Source organism: Macaca nemestrina, chromosome 18 (assembly GCF_043159975.1).
Source record: "Macaca nemestrina isolate mMacNem1 chromosome 18, mMacNem.hap1, whole genome shotgun sequence".
Classification (NCBI taxonomy): domain Eukaryota; kingdom Metazoa; phylum Chordata; class Mammalia; order Primates; family Cercopithecidae; genus Macaca; species Macaca nemestrina.
The window spans coordinates 5,411,792-5,436,785 of NC_092142.1; the positions used below are offsets into that span (position 1 = coordinate 5,411,792).

Sequence of the window (24,994 nt, forward strand, 5' to 3'; positions counted from 1 at the left end):
ACGGGGTTTCACCGTGTTAGCCAGGATGGTTTCGATCTCCTGACCTCGTGATCCGCCCGTCTCGGCCTCCCAAAGTGCTGGGATTACAGGCTTGAGCCACCGCGCCCGGCCCCTTATTCCTTTTTAAGGCTGTATAATATTCCATTTTATGGCTAGACCACCATTGATTTATTCACTCATTCATTGATGGACATTTGGGTTATTTCCACTTTGCCTATTATGAATAATGTTGCTACAAATACTTGTATTTTTTTTGTGTGTGGATTTATTTTTTCATTTCTCTTGGGTACATACTTATGAGTGGAATTGCTGCATCATATGGTAACTCTTTGTTTAATTGTTTGAAGAACTGCCAAACTATTTTCCAAAGGGGTTGTACCATATTACACACACATGGGAGGGTTTGGAGGCTTCAGTTTCTTCACATCCTCACCAGCACAGGCTATTATTATGTCTTTTAAAAGTTATTATAGTCATCCTAGTGGATGTGAAGTGGTATTTCATTGTGGTTTTGATTTGCATTTCCTTAGTGACTAATGATGTTGAACACAGTTTCATTTGCTTTTTTGTGTTGGTATATTTTCCTTGAGGAAAAGTCTGTTCAGATCTTCTGCCATTTTAAAATGGGGTCATCTCTTTATTGTTGAATTCTAACACTTGTTTATATATTCTAGATGCAAGTCCCCCATCTTCTACACACACACAAGCACACATATGTATGTGTGTATAATTTGCAAAAATTTTCTCCCGTTCTCAGGGCTACCATTTCACTTTCTTGCTTGTATCCTTTGAAACACAAAAATTTTAAAATTTGATGATATCCAGTTTATTTTTTCTTTTATTGTTCGTGCTTTTGGTGCCATAAGGAAAAAACCATTGCTTAATCCGAGTTCATAAGCATTTATTCCTATGTTTTCTTCTAAGAGTTTCGTAGTTTTTAAAAAATCCTTTTACAAAATTATTATTATTATTTTATTTGTTTATTTTTTTGAGATGGAGTTTTGCTCTTGTCTCCCATGCTGGAGTGCAATGGCACAATCTTGGCTCACTGCAATCTCCACCTCCCGGGTTCAAGTGATTCTCTTGCCTCAGCCTCCCAAGTAGCTTGGATTACAGGTGAATGCTACTACACCCAGCTAATTTTTTTGTATTTTTAGTAGAGACGGGGTTTCACCATATTGACCAGGCTGGTCTCTAACTCTTGACCTCCGGTGATCCACCTGCCTCGACCCTGCAAGATTCTGGGATGACAGGCGTGAGCCACCACGCCCGACTCCAACTTCATTCTGTTGCATGTGTATATCCAATTGTCCTGGCATCATTTACTGAAGAGATTATTCTTTCCTCATCAGATTGTCTTGACACCTTTGTAAAAAATCAGTTGATAATAAACGTAAGGGCTTATTTCTGGATGCTAGATTCTTTTCCATTGAGCTGTATGTCTACCCTTATGCCAGTATCACACTGTTTTGATTACCATAGCCTGGTATGATATCTATGTATAGATATGATATATATTTATATACATACTATCTATATTTATAAAATTATATAGAAACACTCTATATTTACATTGTGTGTAGATAGATATGTGCACAGTCTATAAAATTGTATTATTTTTCTTTTATTGTTGAATAGCTTGATGTTGCTATAAATATTTGTGTATAATTTTTGTGTGTGGACTTATGTTTTCATTTATCTTGGGTATATACCTAGGAGTGGAATTGCTGGATCATAAGGTAATTCTATGTTTAACTGTTTGAAGAACTGCCAAGTCATTTTCCAAAGGGGTTGTACCATATCACATTCACATGATGGGGCTTGGGGGTTTCAATTTCTCCACATCCTCACCAACATGTGCTGTTATGTCTTTTTTTTTTTTGAGACAGAGTTTCGCTCTTGTCGTCCAGACTGGAGTGCAATGGTGTGATCTCGGCTCACTGAAACCTCTGCTTCCTGGGTTCAAGCAATTCTCCTGCCTCAGCTTCCCAAGTAGCTGGGATTACAGGCACCTGCCACCATGCCCAGCTATTTTTTGTATTTTTAGTAGAGACGGGGTTTCACTATGTTGGCCAGGCTGGTCTCGAACTCCTGACCTTAGGTGATCCACCTGCCTTGGCCTCCCAAAGTGCTGAGATTACACACGTGAGCCACCACACTTGGCCTGCTACCCTGTCTTTTAAAGTAAATCAGGAAATATGAGTTCTCCAATTTTGCTCTTTTTCTTTCTTTTTTTTTTTAAATAATATCTTTTATTTTTTTGAGACGGAGTCTCACTTTGTGGCCCAGGCTGGAGTGCAGTGGCCGGATCTCAGCTCACTGCAAGCTCCACCTCCTGGGTTTACGCCATTCTCATGCCTCAGCCTCCGGAGTAGCTGGGACTACAGGCACCCACCACCAGGCCCGGCTAGTTTTTTGTATTTTTAAAATAGAGATGGGGTTTCACCGTGTTAGCCAGGATGGTCTCGATCTCCTGACCTCATGATCCACCCATCTCGGCCTCCCAAAGTGCTGGGATTACAGGTGTGAGCCACCGTGCCTGGCCTTTGCTCTTTTCCAACATTGCTTTTGGTTATCTTTGGTCTGTTGCATATCCATATGAATTTTAGGATAAGCTTGTCAATTTCTGTCAAGAAGTCAGCAGGGATGTGGATATTGTGTTGAATCTGTAGACCAGTTGGGGAATATTGTCATCTTAACAATATTAAGTCTTCTGTTTCATGAATATGGGATGCCTTTCCATTTATTTAGGTCTTTAATTTTTTTCAGCAATGTTTTGTAGTGTTCAGAGTATACATTTTACATTTCTTTTTGTTAAATATATTCCTAAGTATTTTATTCTTTTTGATGTGGTTGTAAATAGAATTTTTTCATTTTATTCTCAGTTAGTACATAGAAATACAACTGAGTTTTCTACATTGGTTTTATATCCTGCAGCCTTGCTGAACTCATTGATTAGTTCTAATCTTTTTGTGTGTACTGTATGGATGCTTTAGGATTTTCTATATAAATAATCATGTCATCTGCAAATACAGATGGTTTTACTTCTTCCTTTCCAACTGGATGGCTTTTATTTCTTTTACTTATCTAGAACCTCCAGCACAACGTCGAATAGACACGAAGAATGCACATTCCTACCTTGTTCCTAATTTTGGGGGAAAGCACTCAGTCTTTCACCAGGGATGTAAACTGTGGCTTTTAGCAGATGGCTTTACCAAGCGGAGGAAGTGCCCTTCTATTCCTAGTTTATTGATTTTTTTTTTTTTTTAATCATGAAGGGGTGCTGGATTTTTCTCAAATGGTTTTCCTGAGAAATACCTTATTTTAAAATGTCCCCGGAGTCCCTGTGCTTCCTTCTGAGGGCAAAAACTCAAATGCAGAGGCAAAAACTTATTTGCCAAATCATTGTCCATGCTCTGCTGTGTTGGGCTCTAACAGGTGCTAGCTGGTGGAATGAGTGTTGGTAACGACTGCAAAATCCCTGCCCCTTCCAGCGGCCAGGGCTGCGTTTCACGTCTGATAAGTGACACAGCAGATAAGGAGGTCGCGCTGGGTGGGGGAGTCCCTCTGCCTCCCACCGCGGGCGCTCACTGCCGCTCTGCCTCCAGGCCTACGAGAAGCGCTTCCCCACCTGCCCGCAGATCCCCGTCTTCCTGGGCAGCGAGGTCCTGCGCGAGTCCCGCAGCCCGGACGGGGCTGTGCACGTGGTGGAGCGGAGCTGCCGGCTGCGCGTGGACGCCCCGCGGCTGCTGCGGAAGGTGGGCGGTCCTGGGGCTGTGGGGCGGAGGAGGGGACCTGTCGCCGGGGTATGGGAGGGCTGGGCGCGGGAGCTGGGGACCAGGGCGGCGGGGGTCAGGAGGTGGAGTGAGGGTGTGTGAGTTGATGTTCGGATGGAGGTTCCAGGATGAGGGTGGCGGAACCCTGGTGGGGGGACCAGGGCCCAGGAGGGGCGAGGGCTGGAAGGCTGGGCTGGGGAGTAGGGGGAACTGGGCGGGGTTCGCGGGCCCAGGGCCGGAGCTGGGTGGTGGAGATGGGTGGGCGGCAGGGTGGAAGTCGGGGGTTGGGGTCCTGGGTCCGAGCTGGGTGGGCGGTGGCGCAAGGGACTTGGGCCTCAGGGCAGGGGGTGACTGGGGCCGACCCGCCGGACTCTCTCTCCATTCCTGTGCGTTTCATGCCCTCCACCCACCTCCGCCTCCCCGCCCCTTCCCTTGCAGATCGCAGGTGTTGAGCACGTGGTCTTCGTGCAGACAAACGTCTTGAACTGGAAGGAGAGGACGCTCCTCATCGAAGCGCACAACGAGACCTTCGCCAACCGCGTGGTGGTGAACGAGCACTGCAGCTACACGGTGAGCCCAGGCCGCCCTCAGTGCCCACGCCCAGAACCCACCTGCGTCCAACACCCATTTGCCCCCGGGACCCACCCGCCCCCTGCACCCACCTGTGCCCAGAGCTCTGTCCTCACATTCCTTGAGCCTCTGCCCAGCCATCCCTCCTGCCGTATTGTCAGGTAAGATGCAGGATGCTTGGTTGCCTTTGCAGTTCGGATGAACAACCCATAAATTTTTTTAGTATGTCTCGAATATTGCTTGGGATATACTTATACTCAAATGTTATTTGTGGTTAATCTGAAATTCAAACGTGACTGGACATCCTGCGTTTTATCTGCTAAATCTGACAACTCTATCCCCTCCCTCCTTTCCTTCCTTCTTTCATGAAACTATGCATAAGTTTCCTCACGTGTGAAATTGGCTTAATAATCATGCCTACTACATAGGTTGATGTAGGATTAAATGAACGAAAATACACAAACCCTTTAGACCAGTGCCTGGCACATATTAAGTTCTATGTAAATGTTACCTTTGAATATAATTAATAATAATAATTATTCTTCTTCTCTAATATATACTGGTTGAGCACCTACTGTGTGCCAGGCACCCTGCCAAGTGCTGAGCATACAGCAATGGACCAGGCTGCCTGACCACTGCCCTCATGGAGGGTCCACTCCAGTGGAACAAAACGGAATCAGTGTGTATGCATTTGTCACAGCTGAGGCTGGATCCAGCAGGGGGATGTGTGGGAGTCAGAGGAGGTGGTGGGGGCACTGAAGCTGAGTGCTAAAGGATGAGAGAAGCTGCCCATGGAGGGCTGGGAACGGCATTTTGGGGGTGGGAACAGCATGAGTGAGGACTGCCAAGGTGAGGCACATGGGGGCTAGATCTTGATGACTTTAGAGGCTGGAATGAGGCACCTGCAGGCATTCACTGATGGCACCCAGTTCTGCCACTTTCTTGCTGAGTAACAATGGGCCACACCGTCTGTATCTGTAAAATGGGGACATTGGCAGATCCTGCCTTGTTGGGTCGTTTTCACAACGATAACTCCAGGATAGCAATGATAGATCACTGTACGTGGTTTTTTCTTTTTCTTTTTCTTTTCTTTTCTTTCTTTCTTTTTTTTTTTTGAGAAAGAGTCTCGCTGTGTGGCCCAGGCTGGAGTGCACTGGCACAATCTTGGCTCACTGCAACCTCCGCCTCCTTGCTAAAAGGATTCTCGTGCCTCAGATTCCCGTGTAGGTGAGATTACAGGCATGCGCCATCGCATCCGGCAAATTTTTATGTTTTTAGTAGAGATAGAGTTTCTCCGTGTTGGCCAGGCTATTCTCAAACTGCTGGCTTCAAGAGATCCACCCACCTTGGCCTCCCAAAGTGCTGCGATTACAGACATGAGCCACCGTGCCCGGACCCATTGCCTTTTCTTTCTATGCCTCCAGCTCCACTTGGCCCTCCAGGAGCTTGGGCTCAGGGTGTTTAGATCCACTGGGGAGGGGCGAGCAACAGTTGTTGAAACCCCTCTCAGCGTGTGTGGTTTCTCAGAATGAGTTCTGTCAGTAGCTGAGTCAGCAGCACTTGGGCTGCTTGTGAAATGCAGATTCCTGGGCCCCAACCTGGAAGTGTCTAGGGGCAGGCCCAGGAATCTGCATATTTTAACAGACTCCCTGGTAATGTTTCTGCCCACAGATGTTTGAGGGGGACTAGGTCTGGGTCCATAAAGGAGCTCTGCCAGTGAAGTTTTCTTTTTGCAAACATACAGATCTATAAATATTTACTGATATATAAGGATGTGTAATATATCTTTATATCGATAACATATAACTATTTTTAAAATCTAAATTTTATGTATATTGATATATAATTTATATATTTATGGATTATATAAATGATACACTGAACAATTGTATTTATTTATTTTTTTATTATTATTATTTTTTGGAGAGGGAGTCTTGCTCTATTACCCAGGTTGGAGTGCAGTGACATGATCTCGGCTCACTGCAACCTCCACCTCCCAGGTTCAAGTGATTCTCCTGCTTCGGCCTCCTGAGTAGCTGGGATTACAGGCACCCACCACCATCTCCACCCTAGTTTTGGATTTTTAGTAGAGACGGAGTTTCACCATCTTGGCCAGGCTGGTCTCAAACTCCTGACCTCAACTGATTCACCCACCTTGGGCTCCCAAAGTGCTGGGATTACAGGTGTGAGCCACCACGCCCGACCTAAACATATGTATTTCTAACTAATTTTCTATGTATGTGTATAATATTGAAAGGGCAGGGCTGCAGATTTGAGACCCACATTCTCCCGGCTTCTCATGAGAAGGCTTTTTGTTCCCTGACAGTTTGAACTTTGCATCCTTCTCTGGGTGGGGGCCCCTTGGTCCTGCTACCCCCTCCAGGGTTGCCAGGCTTGATCTGCTGTCCACTGCAGGCTCTGCCTGGGCCCAGGTCAGCAGGAGAGCCTTAGGGGAGGGCAGGGTGCCCCCAACACTGAGTCCCTGGCATGGCCCCCGCCTGGCTTTCAGGTCCACCCTGAGAATGAAGACTGGACTTGCTTCGAGCAGTCGGCCTCACTGGACATCCGGTCCTTCTTTGGCTTTGAAAATGCCTTGGAGAAGATCGCCATGAAGCAGTACACCGCCAACGTCAAGAGGGTAAGGGGTGGGTTGTGTTAGTTACTGGAGGAAGGTGCACACACCTGCTGTGCCGTCACCAGCCACGTGACACCTGGCAAGACCCTTACCCTTCCTGGGCCTCAGTCTTATCTGTTAAATGGGTACTCTAGTAATGACCAAATCACCACGAGATGATGGATGGAAAGTAACTGGTCTGTAACAGGGGCACCCTAATCCTTGCTCTGGCACCACGAGACGTCCAGGATTATGTGGTGAATTTTCTGGACACCAGATAACTCTGTGGTGCTTTTTTTTTTTTTTTTTTAAGATAAAATGATCATTGCTTGCTTTAAAGACCTCAATCCATCCCTGAGTAAAGACCTGTTCTTGTGATAAAACAGATGAAATTAACTTTAATAAAAAAATTTTATCCAATGTGTTACTGATATAAAACGTATTACTCCGAGGTGGGAGGATCAATTGAGCCCAGGAATTTCAGAACAGTCTAGGAAACATAGTGGACCCCAGCTCTAAAAAAATAAAATAAAATAAATTAGCTGGGTGTGGTGGTGAGTGCCTATAGTCCCAGCTGCTCAGGAGGCTGAAGCAGGAGGATCTCTTGATCCTGGGAGGTTGAGGCTGCAGTGTGCTGAGATGGTACCACTGCACTCCAGCTTGGGCAACACAGCAAGACACTGTCTCAAAAAAAATAAAAACAACCCCCAACCCGAAAAACTTATTACTGAGCTATTTTGCATTCTTTGTTTGGTACCAAGCCTTGGAAATCAGGTGGGCGTTGGACACTCGCAGCGTTTTTCCATCCCGACTGGACACATCCAGCTGCTCAATAGCCACGTGTCAGGGCTGGGACCTGAGCCAGCTGGGGGTGACTCCCTGCGGTGACCCGGTGACCCCCGTCCATCCTGCCCCATGCTCATGTGTCTTGGGTCTCTCTGGCTTCCAGGGGAAGGAGGTGATTGAACATTACCTGAATGAGCTCATCTCCCAGGGTACCTCGCACATTCCCCGCTGGACGCCTGCCCCGGTCCGTGAGGAGGATGCCCGCAACCAGGCTGGACCGAGGGACCCTGGCTCCCTGGAGGCCCACCGGCCCGGTAGCGCCCTGGGCCCCTCTCTGGAGGCGGTCAGTATGGACGGTAGGTGGTGCAGCCCAGGCCAGTCAGTCCTAGGAGGCTGCTGCAGGTCCTCTTGCTCCATGGGGGGCCTGGGGCATGTTGGGGAGAATTGCTTCCCATCCCCCTGGGAGTGGGTCTGGATCTTGGAACAACGCAGCCTCCTGCCTCCACTGACTGCTTCTCCCTCTCTCCATCCTGGTCCAAGAGCAGAATCCATTTGTGTCTCTTCTTTGTTTGTTTGTTTGTTTGTTTGTTTTTTGAAACAGAATCCCCCTCTGTCGCCCAGGCTGGAGTACAGTGGCGCGATCTCGGTTCGCTGCAACCTCTGCCTCCTGGGTTCAAGCGATTCTTCTGCCTCAGCCTCCCAAGTAGCTGGGGTTACAGGCATCTGCCACCACGCTCAGCCAATTTTTTGTATTTTTAGTAGAGATGGGGTTTCACCACGTTGGCCAGGCTGGTCTCAAACTCCTGAGTTCAAGTGATCCGCCTGCCTTGACCGCCCAAAGTGCTGGGATTACAGGCATAAGCCTTGCGCCTGGCAAAAACTCATTTATTTCTAGATCAGGAATTAACCTCTGGTGCCTTGACATTGCCTCTTTCTCTAGTTTTACTATTTACTAACTTACCAATTATTATGAATTTACTAATTATTACGATTGCTATTGCTATTTTAAATTATATGAGTAATGCATGATCATGGTAGAAAAAAATTCAAACTGCTTGGAAGGTGTAAGAAGAAAGATTCTTTTCCTCTCCCTAGAGGCTAACAATGGTTTTGTGTTTCTATGTCCTGGAACTGTTTAGGTGTATATATGGACATAATATGTGTATATACCCACACACATATGTGTATACTTGCATACATACATGTGTGTCTTATGTTGAATACATGAGAACATATACATTCCATTTGATATTTTGCTTTTTTTCCACTTAGTAATGTTGCCTGAAAAACTTTCTGTATCAGTGCTTATGTCTTCTTTTCATACTTCATAGTATGGTGTGGTTGCACCATAACTTATTTATTAATAAATATTAATTATTTATTTAGACACAGGGTCTTGCTCTGTTGCCCAGGCTGGTGTGCAGGGGTGCAATCATGTCTCTCTGTAACCTTGAAATCCTGGGCTCAAATGATCCTCCTGCCCCAGCTTCCTGAGTAACTGGGACTATATAGGCACAGGTCTTTTATTTTATTTTTAATTAATTATTTTTGAAGCAGAGTCTCACTCTGTCACCTAGGCTGGAGTGCAATAGCAGGATCTCTGCTCAATGCAACCTCCGCCTCCTGGATTAAAGCGATTCTCCTGCCTCAGCCCCCTGAGTAGCTGGGACTACAGGCGTGTGCCACCACGCCTGGCTAATTTTTATATCTTTAGTAGAGATGGGGGTTTCACCATGTTGACCAGGCTGGTCTTGAACTCCTGACCTCAGGTGATCCACCTGCCTTGGCCTCCCGCAGTGCTGGAATTATATGTGAGCCACTGCACTTGGCCTTGATTATTTTGAATTAGTCTATTTAGCTAGTTCCCTATTAAAGGAAACAACCCTATTTAGGTTGTTTTAGTTTTTTAAAATACAAATAGCATGGTACATGTGAGTACTTAAGAATTTATGAGAAGTACGTAAGTATATACAAAGGGTAACATTTTAAAAGTGGAATTGCTGGTTCAAAGTTTACATGCAAGTAAAATTTTGATAGATTTAACCATTAGGCTTCCAATGAGGTTGTACTAATCATTGTTCCCAGCGAAAGTGTGTAATTGCATCTATTCCTGACTTCACCCCAGCTCCCCAGAAAACTCTTAGAAAACATTTCAAACTTCTGAAAGGCAATAAAAGTGGTCACTGGTTGATTAGTGACCAGTTTTTTCATTATGAGCGAAATCAGGCATGATTTTTTATGTTTAGCAACCGTTTTCCTTTTTTTTTTTTTTTTTTAAATAATGAATACTTGTTCTTGTCCTTTGTCCATTTTCTTATTTGCCCATTGCTTTCTTATTGGTTTGTAAGAGCTCTTTGTATATGAAAGCAACTAGCCTTTTGTCACAGTTCAGGCTTTTATGGACATGGAAAATGTTCACAATATAATGTTAAAAGGAAAAATCCTAGGATACAAACTGTATGTACACCACGAATTCAGTTCTAGCCATGTGTAAGATGTGTACTCATGTTGATAATGTTTTTCCTTTAGGGCCACTGCCGTGCAGGGACTTCCCTGACTCTGACATACTTGGGTGGCAGTGCCATGGAACTAATAATACATCTAGGGGTCTGTTTAGGGAGAACGAAGTTCATTCATGCAACAAGTATTTATTCTTTTTTTTTTTTTTCTGTCACCCAGGCTGGAGTGCAGTGGCACGATCTTGGCTCACTGCAATCTCCGCCTCCTGGGTTCAAATGATTCTCCTGCCTTAGCCTCCCGAGCAGCTGAGAGACTACAAGCGTGTGCCATCATGCCCGGCTAATTTTTGTATTTTTAGTAGAGATGGGGTTTCACCATGTTGGCCCTGCTGGTCTCAAACTCCGACCTCAAGTGATCCTTCTGCCTTGGTCTCCTAAAGTGCTGGAATTACATGCAACAAGTATTTACCCTGCACCGGCTGTGTGTGCTGGCTGGATGCTGTTGTACGTGCACATTTTTTTTTTCTTTTTTAAACAACAGTGCCTTCTCCTGCCCCATCCTGTGCACGCTGTCTGTGGCCTTGTACCCTGTACCTTCCCCATTTTGCACAGGTCCATCCTTCCTTCTCCATCTGTGCTGTCTGCCAGTAGCGCAGGCACTCAGGGTGGCTGGCAGAGGACATCCTCTGCCCCTTCTGCCCTCTCCTGAATCACTGAGTCTTTGTGCTCAGAAGTAGAAAAAACCTTCACATCTGCCCAGGGCCGGAAGGATGCTGGGAGCTCCGGGCTCCCTCGTGTTTCTCTCTCATCCCATCCCCACTCTGTCCCTGATTCCAGCATCTCTGCCTCTGACCACACAAGGTCTGAACAATTCACCTCTCTGCCAGCATTCTCCTGCCTCTGTTTACCCAGGTGCCTCCTGGCACAGCAGTTGGCGTGACCCCCCACTGTGGGCTTTTCTGTTTTGGGGGTGCTGCTGGCCATTCATTCAGCCTGTTTCCTTGTTTAGCCGTCTGTCCACGAAGAACTGGCCCTGCCCGTGGAGGCTGCTGCTTTGTGTGACGTCTCCGCCCACTGCTGAGATGCCGAGAGGCCACTGCATGGCAGCATCTGCCACCCTCATGGCTAAGAGTCGGGCAACAGGACTCAGGCTTGGGGCCTGGCCTCTGCACGCTGGCAACATTCCGACTGCAACCGCCCAATTGTGGGGGACAAGTGGGAATGTTCCCTGTGGTTCCCGGGCTGCTGAAGAGACAGCGTGGCTGTGTTGCAAGGTCCAGGCTCTGTCAAAAGCTGCTGTCTGTCAAAACCCCACAATGGGACCTGGGCAGGCGGAAAGCAAAGAGAACTGGCGTTTATCCACCACCTCCTTTATGCTGGGCACACAGCATGCATTTACTCATTCGAGTTCCTCCACCTCTCTAGGCCTCAGTTTGTTTGTTTTTTTTAGGTATATTGCCATTTTTATTTTTTAAGTGTTTTATGTTACATTTTCTTCTTTTTTTTTTTATTATACTTTAAGTTCTAGGGCACATGTGCACAACATGCAGGTTTGTTACGTATGTATACATGTGCCATGTAGGCCTCAGTTTTATCTTCTCTCTCTTTCTCTATCTCTGTCTCCCCCTTTTTTTTTTTTCTTTTTTAAGACAGAATCTCACTCTGTTGCCCAGGCTGGGGTGCAGTGGTGCAATCTTGGCTCACTGCAACCTCCATCTCCCATCTTCAAGCGATTCTCCTGACTCAGCCTCCTGAGTAGCTGGGATTACAGGTGTGCTCCACCACACCTGGCTAATTTTTGTATTTTAATAGAGACCAGGTTTCACCATGTTGGCCAGGCTGGTCCCAAAATCCTGACCTCGGGTGATCCGCCTGCCTTGGACTCCCTAAGTGTTGGGATTGCAGGCGTGAGCCGCCGCGCCAGGCAGTTTTATCTTCTCTAAAGGGGATAATAGTGACGCCTGCCTCACAGGGGTGTGGGGAGAGCTCACTGAGACCAGGTGGCTTCTGAGCAGGCAGTGAGTGTGAGCCCATATTGTGAAAAATCCTTAGAACGTCCCCAGAGGGTGGGAATTATTCCCGGGGTCAAAGAGGAGAAATCCCGTCTCATAGTGAGATCGAGGTTTGCCCGATGATGCGTTTTCAGAACACCCTTGGACGTGGGCTGGAGAAATGAATGCATTGAGAGTCCCTGCAGCTGCTATCTGGGATGGGGACTCAGCCTGGCTTGGAACCACATTTTAGGGTCAGTGAGGCAGCCAATCAGGAATGGCAGACAGACCACTTGGTAAAGAGACGCGGCGTCTCCCTCTTGTCCTGAAGCTCCCCCTTCTCCTCCAAGGGGACAAGTTGGACGCCGACTACATTGAGAGGTGCCTGGGCCACCTCACGCCCATGCAGGAGAGCTGCCTGATCCAGCTTCGGCACTGGTTACAGGAGACCCACAAAGGCAAGGTGGGTGCAGGGGGTACCCTGGAGCAGTGGATGAACAGACAAGGACTTGTACTCAGCCTCCATGTGCGGGAAGGAAAGGCGAAATGAAGTGTGATGAGAAGGCGAGATGATAATACTGACACATTATCTCTTGCTTATTTATTTATGTATTTATTTGAGACAAAGTCTCACTCCCACCCAGGCTGGAGTGCAGTGTGTGATTCTCACTGCAGCCTTCGCCTCCTGGGTTCAAGCGATTCTCCTGCCTTAGCCTCCTGAGCAGCTGGGATTACAGGCGTGCACCACCACACCCGGCTAATTCCTGTACTTTTTGTAGAGATGGGGTCTCACCATGTTGCCCCGGCTGGTTCTGTAATTTTATCTGCTGGGTCAGGGGATTCCGTTCTGTGGGCTTTTTACTTCTTTGTCTCTCAGATTCCCAAAGATGAGCATATCCTTCGGTTCCTGCGGGCTCGTGACTTCCACCTGGACAAGGCCCGGGAAATGCTGTGCCAGTCCTTGAGTTGGCGGAAGCAGCACCAGGTGGATCTCCTCCTTCAGACCTGGCAACCCCCTGCCCTGCTGGAGGAGTTCTATGCAGGGGGCTGGCATTACCAGGACATAGGTGCGTGCCTCCACCCACACCATGTATAGGGCATACTTTGGGCACTGCCAAGTGCACTTACTTTATTTATTTATTTATTATTTTGAGATGGAGTCTCACTCTGTCACCCAGGCTGGAGTGCAGTGGTGCCATCTCGGCTCACTGCAACCTCCGCTTCTTGGGTTCAAGCGATTCTCCTGCCTCAGCCTCCCCAGCAGCTGGGATTACAGACACCTGCCACCACACCTGGCTAATTTTTTTGTATTTTTAGCAGAGGCGGGTTTCACCATGTTGGCCAGGCTGGTCCCAAACTTCTGATCTCAAGTGATCTGCCTGCCTGAGCCTCCCAAAGTGTTGGGATTACAGGCATGAGCAACTGCACCCGGCCCCAACGCACTTTAAATGCCATGCGTCATGCTAACATCTTATTATTTTTCCTTTTGACTCTTCCAGGCATCTAGAAATGCTTTGAAGTGACAATCTAGGTAGGAAGAATCAGAGCTGGAAAGCTCCGGGGCTTGAGGAAGAGACATTTCTCCACTGGGCTGAGTGAGCCCACCATTACTCACAATAATTGCGATTGTATACGTAACAGGTGCATACATTTTGTATGATTTCCAAGGGCAGCTGTAGCAAATTAACACAAACTTGGTGGCTTAAAACAGTAGAAATGTGTTCTTTTACAGTTCTCGAGGCCAGAAGTCTGGAGTCAAGGTATCAGCAGGGCCATGCTCCCTCTGAAATTTCTAGGGGAGAATCCTTCCCTGCTTTTTCCAACTTCTGGTGGCCGCAGGTGTTCCTTGGCTGGTGGCAGCTTCACTCCAGTCTCTGCCTCTCTCTTCACATGGCCTTCCCCTCTGTGTCTCCGTGTCCACACCTCTTCTCATAAGGACCCTGGGACATTGGATTTAGGGCTAAGCCCAAATCCGTGTGATTTTAGCTTGAGATCCTTAACTGATTACACCTGCACAGACTATTTCCAAGCAGGGCCCCTTTGTTTTCTTTTTTTGAGACAGTCTGTCTATGTCACCCAGGCTGGAGTGCAATGGCATGATCTCAGCTCACTGCAACTCCGCCCCCCGGGGTTCAAGCGATTCTCCTGCCTCAGCCTCCCGAGTAGGTGGGACTACAGGCGTGCGCCACCATGCTTGGCTGATTTTTGTACTTTTAGTAGAGATGGGGTTTCACCATGTTGGCCAGGCTGGTCTTGGAACTCCTGACCTCAAGTGATCCGCCCGCCTTGGCCTCCTAAAGTGCTGGGATTACAGGAGTGAGCCACTGCAACCAGGCATGGGTTACATTTTAATGTCCCCATGGATATGAGTTCTGGGGACATGATTCAACCCATTACAAATATAGTTTCTGGATTTTTAAGTTAAATTGCCACTGAAACCTGTGCCTAGCACACTTTCCAATGTCCTTTATCTAAACATTCCTCTATATCAAGTAGGGTAAACGCTTGACTCTGCTGAAGAGCCGGCTGGCATGGTTTCTGTTAATGCATGATCAATCTTCCTTATTTATGGAATCCATATTTATGAACTCCCCTTATTGCTGAAATTTACTTGTAACCCCCAAATCAGTATTCACAGAAATTTTTCAGTCATGCTGAGACATATTCAGAGTGGCAAAGTATTGGAGTCGCTCATCACACACGCTGTCTGCTGAACGACGCGGCTCCTGCCTTCTTGTTTCAGTTCTCATACCCTAAACAGTGTCCTTTTTGTGGCCTATTTAATGCCACATTCTTATATTTTTGGGCTTTTCTTTGGTGACTTTGCTGTTTAAAATGCCCCCTCGTGTAGTGCAGAAGTGTGCCTAGCTTTCCTAAGGATGAGCAAGTGGCCACGTGCTCCATGCAGAAATCACCCAGAGTGCTCCGCTCGCTTCAGATAGGCACCAGTTGCAGGGCTGCTGGCCGTGAGTTCAACGCTGATAGATCAGCAATATACATTCAAGTGTCCTTAAATAGAAACAGAAGCTGGGCGCAGTGGTTCACACCTGTAATCACAGCTCTTTGGGAGGCCAAAGCTGGAGGATCTCTTAAGCCCAGGAGTTCAAGACCAGCCTGGGCAACATAGTGAGACCCCCCCCCCCACCCCGAACCCACATCTCCACAAAAAATACAAAAAAATTATCTGGGCATGGTGCTGCATGCCTGAGGTCCCAGCTACTTGGGAGGCTGAGGCAGGAGGATTGTTTAAGTCAGGGAGGTTGAGGCTGCATTGAGTTGAGATCATGCCACTGCACTCCAGCCTGAGTGACAGAGTGAGACCCTGTCTCAAAGAACAAAGAGGCCAGGCCCGGTGGGCTCACGTCCGTAATCTCAGCACTTTGGAAGTCCGAGGTGGCAGATCACTTGAAGCCAGGGGGTCGAGACCAGCCTGGCCAACATGGTGAAACCCTGTCTCTACTAAAAATACAAAAAATTAGCCAAGCGTGGCGGTGCATGCCTGTAGTCCCAGCTACTTGGGAGGCAGAGGTGTGAGAATTGCTTGAACCTGGGAGGCAGAGGTTGCAGAGAGCTGAGATTGTTCCACTGAACTCCAGCCTGGGTGGTACAGTGAGACTGTCTCAAAACCCAACAAATCAACCAGCCAACAAACAAAACCCCCACATAAAACAAGGTTATGTATTGATTGGTTGACAAAAAGTATTATGGGGTCGGGTGCGGTGGCTCATGCCTGTGATCCCAACACTTTGGGAGGCTGAGGTGGGTGTATCACCTGATGTCAGGAGTTTGAGACCAGCCTGGCCAAGATGGTGAAACCTCATCTCTACTAAAAATACAAAAATTAGCCAGGCATGGTGGTGGGCGCATGTAATCCCAGCTACTCAGAAGGCTGAGGTAGGAGAATCACTTGAACCTTGCATTTTTGGGCTTTTCTTTGGAGGCGGAGGTTGCAGTGAGCCGAGATCGCACCACTGCACTCCACTCTGGGCGACAGAGCAAGACTCTGTCTTAAATAAATAAATAAATAAATAAATAAATAAATAAATAAATGAAAATGTTTTGTAGAGAAGGGATCTCACTATGTTGCCCAGGCTGGTCTCCAACTCCTGAGTTGAAGCAATCCTCCTGCCTCAGCCCCCCACAATGCTGGCGTTATAGGTGGGAGTCACTGCGCTGGCTCTTATCCTCCTCGTAACACTTCTGTTTTTCTGCCTTTCATAATAAGTGGCGTCAGCCCCTCTTGGAAGCAGGCAGGGTGCTAGTAAGTGAAGGCTGGATCGGGCCTTGGTGGGTTGCAGCCTGAGGGGGTGAAGCCCTCACCTGCAGCTGTGACCTGCCCCCTCGTAAGCATTCCTCTAAATAATGGGCTCTTCTTTTTGCTCGGCCCCATCCACAAAGACGGCCGCCCCCTCTACATCCTCCGCCTGGGCCAGATGGACACCAAAGGCTTGATGAAGGCTGTGGGGGAGGAGGTGCTGCTGCGGCACGTGAGTCAGGGGTCTCGTTCCTGGACCCTGTGGCCGGGGCCGGGCCTGGGAAGGGCTGCACGGGGTGGAGGAGCGAGGTGGGTGTTCAGGAGCACTGTCTCCCTTCCAGGTTCTCTCCGTCAATGAGGAAGGACAGAAGCGGTGTGAGGGGAGCACAAGGCAGCTGGGCCGTCCCATCAGGCAAGAACCTGGGCTGGGGACAAATCCCCCCTAAACAGCAAAGACGGAGGATGAAGAGGGGTCCACCATGCGTGTGTACTATGCCAGGCAGCGTGCCAGGAGCTTCATTCTCCCCCAGTTTCTACAGTGGTCTTCCGGGTCTTCAGGCAGGGCCCATAAGCATCCCCATTTCTTATGCATGAGGAAACTGAGACTCAGAATGGTGGCCCCCATAGAAGCTTGTGAACTGGTCAGGACAGAGCGGGATTTGAACCTGGGGTCTTGTCCAGCTTCCGGCTCAAAGACTTTATCCTCCCACTCTGCTCAACAGTCTCCTTGACTTTGCTTTTTGAGATCAGCTCTCCACCACGAGTTCTGCCTTGGCTCTGTCATGGCACATCCAGGAACCCACTGTCCTCTGCAGGCACCCACTGTCCTCTGACTCCCCCACATTTCTGTTCCTGAGCTGTTTCCTGGAGCCAGTACTTTTGGTGGCATCGCCCCAAAAGGCAGCAAACCTTTCTGAGCAGCAGCTTCCTCTTCTGTAAAAGTGACTTTTTTATTTTTTTATTTTTTGAGACAGGCTCTCACTATGTCACCCAAGCTAGAGTGCATTGGTGCAATCATAGCTCACTGCAGCCTTGACCTGCTGGGCTCAAGCAATCCTCACACCTCAGCCTCCCAAGTATCTGGGACTACAGGTGTGCACCACTGTGCCCAGCTAATTTTTGTTTTTTTGTTTCCAACATGTTGGGATTATAGGCGTCAGCCTCTGCTCCCGGCCTGTAAAGAGGCTTTTAAAAATTGATTCTCAAAAATAATAATGGTTTAAAAATAATGCGAACATGGATCTTGCACTTGCTATGTAGCAGGTGCCCTTCTAAGCACCTTGATTTAGTTCCTCCTCCTAAACAGCCCTGTGAGACACGGGCGGGCAGGACCTGCTGTTCCAGCTTTTCAGCCCCCAGTATCCAGATCTTTGTGAAAATTAAAGTTCCTTTGCTGTTTGGAGATTTTTTTTTTTTTTTTTGACAGAGTCTCATTCTGTTACCCAGGCTGGAGTGCAGTGGTGCAATCTTGGCTCACTCCAACCTCCACCTCCCGGGTTCAAGTGATTCTCATGCCTCAGCCTCCCAAGTGGCTGGGATTGTAGGCGCCCACTGCCACACCTGGCTAATTTTTGTATTTTTAGAAGAGATGGGGTTTCACCACGTTGGCCAGGCTTGTCTCCAGAGATTTTCTTTCTTTTTTTCTTTTTTTTGAGACGGAGCCTCTGTCGCCCAGACTGGAGTGCAGTGGCACAATCTCGGCTCACTGCAAGCTCCGCCTCCCGGGTTCACGCCATTCTCCTGCCTCAGCCTCCCAAGTAGCTGGGACTACAGGCACACGCCACCACGCCCGGCTAATTTTTGTATTTTTAGTAGAGACAGGGTTTCACCATGTTAGCCAGGATGGTCTTGATCTCCTGACCTTGTGATCCACCCGCCTCAGCCTCCCAAAGTGCTGGGATTACAGGTGTGAGCCACCGCGCCTGGTCTATCTCTAGAGATTTTTTAAGGACACGTATGTTGGGGTGGGACTGGGAATCAATCCATTAGTGTCCTGGCTGGAAGCATAATTCATCCCAGATGGTTCAAATGAGGGGGTGTCATGAAGGGATGCTTTGGAGAGGTATGTACAGGTTTAAGGAAACAATCTGGGAGGGAAAGGTTCCCAGGCACCAGCCACTGCAGTCAAACAGTTATTTTCCTAATGAATGAGTACTAATGAAACGGAGGCACAGAGAGGTTCAGTACTCCACCAAGCTCACACAGCAAGTGGCAGAACTGGGATTTGAACCCTGGCCATCTGACTGTGGAGTGCATGCTCTCGGCACCTCTGCTCTATTTAGTAGTTAGCATCTTTTCAACAATTAACTCATTTATGCCTGAGGTTGCAATGTTTTGAATTTTTGCCATCAGACCTTGGTGAGCAGTAGGATAGAAATAACACCCACACGCTTAGCGTTCCAATAGTGGAACACTAGGCCTAAATGGCCACTTGTGATAACCAGTTTTAACTGAGGGCATGCGGTGTGCCCGTCCTTGCAGACAGCTTTGTATATACCATCTCACTTGATCCTAACAGCAGTTGTTTCAGATGGGGACTGTTACTATGTTTGCCACTGTCCTGTGAGGAAGTGGGTCTGTGGCCCTGACCCAGAGCTCTCAAGGGTGGAGGTGAGACTTGAATGTGGGCGCTCAGCCCTGAAGTCCACACTCGGACTCTCTTCACCGCATGGGCTCCCTCCTGTGGCAGAAGCACCTCCTCTGCCCACAGCCCTGACTCTCAGAGCCTCCCTGTTCATCCCCCGTGGGGAGGGTGTTGGTGGCCTTGGGAGCCAGCAGAGCCAGGTGGAGCTGGGGCCGTTTCTGCACAGCTCCTGGACCTGCCTGCTGGACCTGGAGGGACTCAACATGCGGCACCTGTGGCGGCCGGGGGTGAAGGCCCTGCTGCGGATGATTGAGGTGGTTGAGGACAATTACCCAGAGACCCTGGGTCGGCTGCTCATCGTGCGAGCGCCCCGCGTCTTCCCCGTGCTCTGGACGCTGGTAAGAGCTGGAACCTGGGCCAGGCCCTTCCCCGGGGGTGGGTGGGATGGGATGGGATGGGATGGGATGGGATGGGAAGGGAAGGGGCCCGTCTGCGAGCGGCTCTGTTCTTTTCCTGTTTCATTTCATTTAATAACTTTTTGGAGATGAAACTCACAAAGCATAAAGCTCACACTTTTGAAGTATAGACCCCAGTGGTTTTTAGTGTATTCACTGAGTTAAGCAACCGTCACCACTAACCAATCTCAGAACATTTCTGTGGCTCCAAAAAGAACTCCCATGCCTATTAGCGTGGGTCTCAAATTCCTGGGCTCAAGCGATCCTCTTGCTTTGGCTTCTCAAAGTGTTCGTATTATAGGTGTGAGCCACTGAGCCTGACCTGAAATATACTTTATGTTGTAACCCGGTGGGTACACGTGTGCATGCACGTGTGCACGTGCACACATACACAAGAGAAGGGTGCAGCCGGCCACCGCACAGCGTGGGCAAAGGCCAGGAGGCTGGACGCAGCTTGATGTTTTGGAGGAATTGAAGAAACAGTCCAGGGTGACTGAGCAAAGAGGAGTGAAAGGGACGATGGCACCTGAGGAGGCTGGAAGATGTACAGGGGCCCGTGGTGAAGATGGGACCTTGTCCTGGGGCAGTAGGGACCCATGGAGGGTTCAGTAGCAGGGGAGGGTGGGGGACAGATTTAGGGGCCAGGAAGTTGTCTAGCTTTTGTGCGTGCTTCAAGGCTCTGTTCAGGTGAGGCCAGGCGGCAGGAGCTGCTTCTGAAGCTTTTTATCCCTAATTGTCCTAATCTCCGGGAAAATTAAGTTCACCTGCTGTTTGGGGTGGTTTTGGGAGTGCGAGTGCATTGGCCGGGGTCCTGGCTGGATGTGGACCTCACCCAGATGGTTCAAATGAGGGGTGTCCTGAAGGGGTTCCTTGTAGAGGTGTGGGCAGGGGAAGGAGAGACCCCAAGCACCAGTGACTGCAGTAAACCTGGCCACCCCCAAGAGGAGGGAATGTCCTTGCAGAATCCTGGGGAAAGCTGGGCCGGGGGTGGGGGCAGGGAGTTACTAGGGGGTCAGCCTCAGCCTCCTGGGGCCCAGCACAGCACAGGGGGCAGTGGGGCTGGGGACAGGAGAGGGCCCAGCACAGCATAGAGGGTAATGGGGCTGGGGACAGGAGAGGACCCTGCATGGGGGGATTATAGGTTCCTCATCCATCTCTTGCTTGCGACATTCCTTGTAGAACTGGCCTGTTTCCTGACATGCCAAGGGCTCCTTCCTTCCTTCTTTCTCTCCCACTTCCTTCTTTATCAACGTGTGGCTTAGAGCTCAGTGTTAAAATGGATTCCAGCTGGAATAAACAAACTGTGGAATACTGTTCCATCCATGTAATGGAATAGCATTCATCCATAAGAAGGAAGCGGCCGGGTGCGGTGGCTCATGCCTGTAATCATAGCACTTTGGGAGGCCGAGGCGGGCGGATCACGAGGTCAGGAGATCGAGACTATCCTGACTAACACGGTGAAACCCCGTCTCTACTAAAAATACAAAAAAACAAAACAAAACAAAACAAAAAAAACGGGTGTGGTGGGGGGTGCCTGTCGTCCCAGCTACTCGGGAGCCTGAGGCAGGAGAATGGCATGAACTCGGGAGGCGGAGCTTGCAGTGAGCCGAGATCATGCCACTGCACTCCAACCTGGGCAATAGAGCAAGACTCCATCTCAAAAAGAAAAAAAAAAAAGAAAAGAAGGAAGCACTGATCCATGCTCTAACACAGAGGGACCTTGAAAACATGATGCTCAGTGAAAGGGGCCAGACGGGGAAGTCCATGTACTGTGTGATCTCCTTTATATGAAATGTACAGAATAGGCACGGGCACGGTGGCTCACACCTGTAATCCTAGTACTTTGGGAGGCTGAGGTGGGCAGATCACCTGAGTTCAGGAGTTTGAGACCAGCCTGGCCAACATGGTGAAAATACAAAAGTACAAAATCAAAATACAAAAATTAGCCAGGCGTGGTGGTGGGAGCCTGTAATCCCAGGTACTCAGGAGACTGAGGCAGGAGAATCGCTTGAACCTGGGAGGCGGAGGTTGCAGTGAGCCAAGATCGCGCCATTGCACTCCCGCCTGGGCGACGGAGCGAGACTCTGTCTCCAAAACAAAAACAAAAACAAAAAACGCGCAGAATAGGCAAATCCACAGAAACAGAGCGTAGATGGGTGGTTGCTCCGGGCTGGGGGAGGGGAGATGGGAAGTGACTGTGGGGTGGGAGTGGAGTTTCCTTCTGGGGTGATAAACAGGTAGAGGTGCTGGCTGTACAATGTAGTGAGTGCACTGAAAGCTGCTGAACTGAGCGCTTTACAATGATTAATTCTATGTTGTATGAATTATATGTCAATAAAAAAATATATCCATCTTGCCATATATCCTGGTTTCAGATCAGCCCCTTCATCAACGAGAACACCCGGCGGAAGTTCCTCATCTACAGTGGCAGCAACTACCAGGGGCCCGGAGGCCTTGTGGACTATCTGGATAGAGAAGTCATCCCTGACTTCCTTGGGGGGGAGAGCGTGGTGAGGCTTCCGCGTCCGCAGCCAGAGCTGGGCTCGAGGAGGTGGCGCGGCTGGCTGGGAGGCTGGGATTCCTGGAGTGGGGCTGGGAGGTGGATGCGGGCTGGGAGGTGGAGCGGGGCTGGGAGGTGGATGCGGGCTGGGTGCGGCACGTGCACTCTGCCTGGGGAGGGTCTTGCTGGCTCTCAGCAGCCACAGGGCTTGCTTTAGAAGCTGCTTCAAAGAGAGGTGGTGCTGTTTTGAGGTTGGGCCTTCCTTTGGGTCCTCCAAACATAGTGAGTGAGATAGAAGTTTCTGGAAGCCTAAAGACTGGGCCAGTCAAAGGCTGACCCATTCTGTATTCCCATCAAAGACATTGCCAAGCAGCAACAACTTGACCTGCTCACTCACTGCAGGGGAGGTGACTCCAGTGTCTCCGCAGCCCTGGACCGTGGCGCTGGGGCTAGTCTGCAATGCACAGTCACACAGCCTGAGACCATCAGGATCCCCTTTCAAGGGAGGCAGTGTCCAGGCCCCTTTATTGCCTCCCCTGGGGATGAAATGACAGGCTGAGGTGACCCTAGGTCACAACCCTGTCATCTCACATGGCCCCCAGTGGCCTGGGCCCTCTTCGTTTCTAACAGAAATACCAGACAGTGAACTTGCATCATTGCTGGATTTTAAAAAAGTCTTTTCCTAGGAATTTTTCCAGGCTTGCCTGTTCTCTCCATTTGTGGTACGTGGCACACACGACTTATTTTTAGCAAACGGTTCTGCAGAGCTGAGAGTGGCTTGTGGAAGGACACTGAACGGTGGCCTTGCTTTGCTAATCCCAGTGTTTCTACAAGTGAAACGGGGTGGGGGGAATCATTGTTTGGTGGTGGCAGGTGGGTCTGCCAAGGCCTGCCCATCCAGGGGGCCTTTGGTTTGGGGAAATCTGTCGATTTCAGTGCAGTGACTGCTCCACCCCCGCTTCTGAGGGGGAGAGGCAGCTGCTATGGGCTGCGGTGTGGAGAGGCCCCCAACCTGGCTGTCAGTCCAGCACAGGGTAAAGGGACATGAGCATGGGGCTGTGACGAACGTGGGTTTGTGCCCTGGCACACTCACTTTCTGCTGTGACTTGCCCATGCCTCCATTCCTTCCTCTGTGAAACGGGAAGAATAATAGTCTCCACTGCACGGGTGGACCTGGGGATTAAATGGGGTCATGGAAGCCCACAGCCTACTCAGTAAGAGGTTGCTGTTACGAACGGCTTCGGGGGTCACGCAGCACCCTCCTGTGGGTCAGGCCAGCCAGACCTCGACTGGCCCTGACCCGCTGCCCTTTATCTCTGACCTACAGTGTAATGTCCCTGAGGGAGGGCTGGTCCCCAAGTCCCTCTATATGACGGAAGAGGAGCAGGAGCACGCGGACCAGCTGTGGCAGTGGAGCGAGACCTACCATTCAGCCAGCGTGCTCCGCGGAGCCCCCCATGAGGTGCCTGGGCCTGGCCGTGGAGGGCCCACTGGGCTGGGGGTCTGTCATCTTAGGTCAGGTGACCCCAAAACACAGCTTGAGATGAGGATTCTTTTTTTTTTTTTTTTGAGATAGAGTCTCACTCTGTTGTCCAGGTTGGAGTGCAGTGGCACGATCTCAGCTCACTGCAACCTCCACCTCCCGGGTTCAAGCAATTCTCCTGCCTCAGCTTCCCAAGTAGCTGGAATTACAGGCACATGCCACTGTGTCCAGCTAATTTTTGTATTTTTAGTAGAGACAGGGTTTCACCATGTTGACCAGGCTGGTCTTGAACTCTTGACCTCAGGTGATCCGACTGCCTTGGCCTCCCAAAGTGCTGGGATTATAGGTGGGAGCCATGGCACCTGGCCTCTCTCTCTCTCTCTCTCCTCCCAGGTTCAAGTGATTCTCATGCCTCAGTCTCCCGAGTAGCTGGGATTACAGGAGCCAGCCAGCACGCCTGGCTGTTTTTTGTTTTGTGTGGTTTTTTTTGTATTTTTAGTAGAGATGGGGTTTCACCATGTTGGCCAGGCTGGTCTCGAACCCCTGACTTCAAGTGATCCACCTGCCTTGGCCTCCCAGAGTGTTTGGGATTACAGGTGTGAGCCACCAAACCTGGCAGAGATGAGGATTCTTATGCCAGCGATCTGTTGCAGGTGAGGTCTCAGGAGAAAACTAAGGAGAAGAGAGCATTCCTGTAAGGAACGAGCGTGTGGCCTGGGAAAGGAGACCCCAGGGGGCACCCACAGTCCCTCCTGCCACCGTCTTCCCAACCCCAGCTCTCCCGTCTCAGCTGTGACTCTCAGACCTCGCCTGTCTCCACGCAGGTGGCCATGGAGATTCTGGAAGGGGAGTCGGTCATCACCTGGGACTTCGACATTCTGCGAGGGGACGTGGTGTTCAGCCTGTACCATGCCAAGAAGGTGCCCAGGCCGGGCGCCCGGGAGCCAGGGACCAGGGCCAGTGGGCAGCTGATCGACAAAGGCTGGGTCCTGGGCAGGGATTACAGTCGTGTGGAGGCTCCCCTCGTCTGCCGGGAAGGGGAGAGCATCCAGGTTTGCATTCTCTGGACCTCTCATTCGCTTGCCAAGCAGCACTGAGCGTCCACCACGTGCCAGGCTTCTGGGGATACAGCGGAGGACAAACTGGGCTGCTGGTCCCCAGCCTCAGGAACCCTGCAGGACAGGGCAGAGGAAAGACACACAGGGTCTCACGTAATGAAGTGCTCACCTGCCCAACGGCAGCTGGTGCAAAATCGAGAAAGCACAGGGTGCTCTGCTCAGAGGTGGCTGGTGTCTTGGGGAGGAGCACAGGGTCTGGAACCTCAGTTTTCCCCATCTGAGAAACGGGACTTCTAACAGGATCTAACTGTATTTGTTTCTTGGGGTTGCAGTAATGAGTTACCACAAACTACATGGCTGAAAACAACAACAATTTATTGTCTCGCAGTTCGGGAGGTCACAAGTCCAAAACCAAGGTGTTGGCAGGGCCACGTTCCCTCTGAAGGCTCTAGGAAGGGGTTCA

At 49.6% G+C, this 24,994-nt stretch overlaps 1 protein-coding gene across 5 annotated transcripts in view; it reads left to right on the plus strand.

The window, feature by feature from the left end:
• The window catches only part of LOC105467826 (SEC14 like lipid binding 5), a 63,895-nt gene that overhangs the window by 28,448 nt on the left and 10,453 nt on the right, over window positions 1–24,994 (plus strand). For 4 of the 5 annotated variants that reach the window (XM_011717548.2, XM_011717547.2, XM_011717549.3 and 1 more), the window contains 12 exons: window positions 3,609–3,758; window positions 4,215–4,346; window positions 6,856–6,984; window positions 7,910–8,102; window positions 12,547–12,659; window positions 13,074–13,263; window positions 16,595–16,683; window positions 16,793–16,863; window positions 19,262–19,433; window positions 21,866–22,000; window positions 23,318–23,452; window positions 24,298–24,525. In XM_011717548.2, the coding sequence (XP_011715850.2) occupies window positions 3,609–3,758; window positions 4,215–4,346; window positions 6,856–6,984; window positions 7,910–8,102; window positions 12,547–12,659; window positions 13,074–13,263; window positions 16,595–16,683; window positions 16,793–16,863; window positions 19,262–19,433; window positions 21,866–22,000; window positions 23,318–23,452; window positions 24,298–24,525 (1,737 nt within the window). The remainder of the gene's footprint in view (window positions 1–3,608; window positions 3,759–4,214; window positions 4,347–6,855; window positions 6,985–7,909; window positions 8,103–12,546; window positions 12,660–13,073; window positions 13,264–16,594; window positions 16,684–16,792; window positions 16,864–19,261; window positions 19,434–21,865; window positions 22,001–23,317; window positions 23,453–24,297; window positions 24,526–24,994) is intronic. The other variant, XM_071084088.1, reaches the window with a different exon arrangement.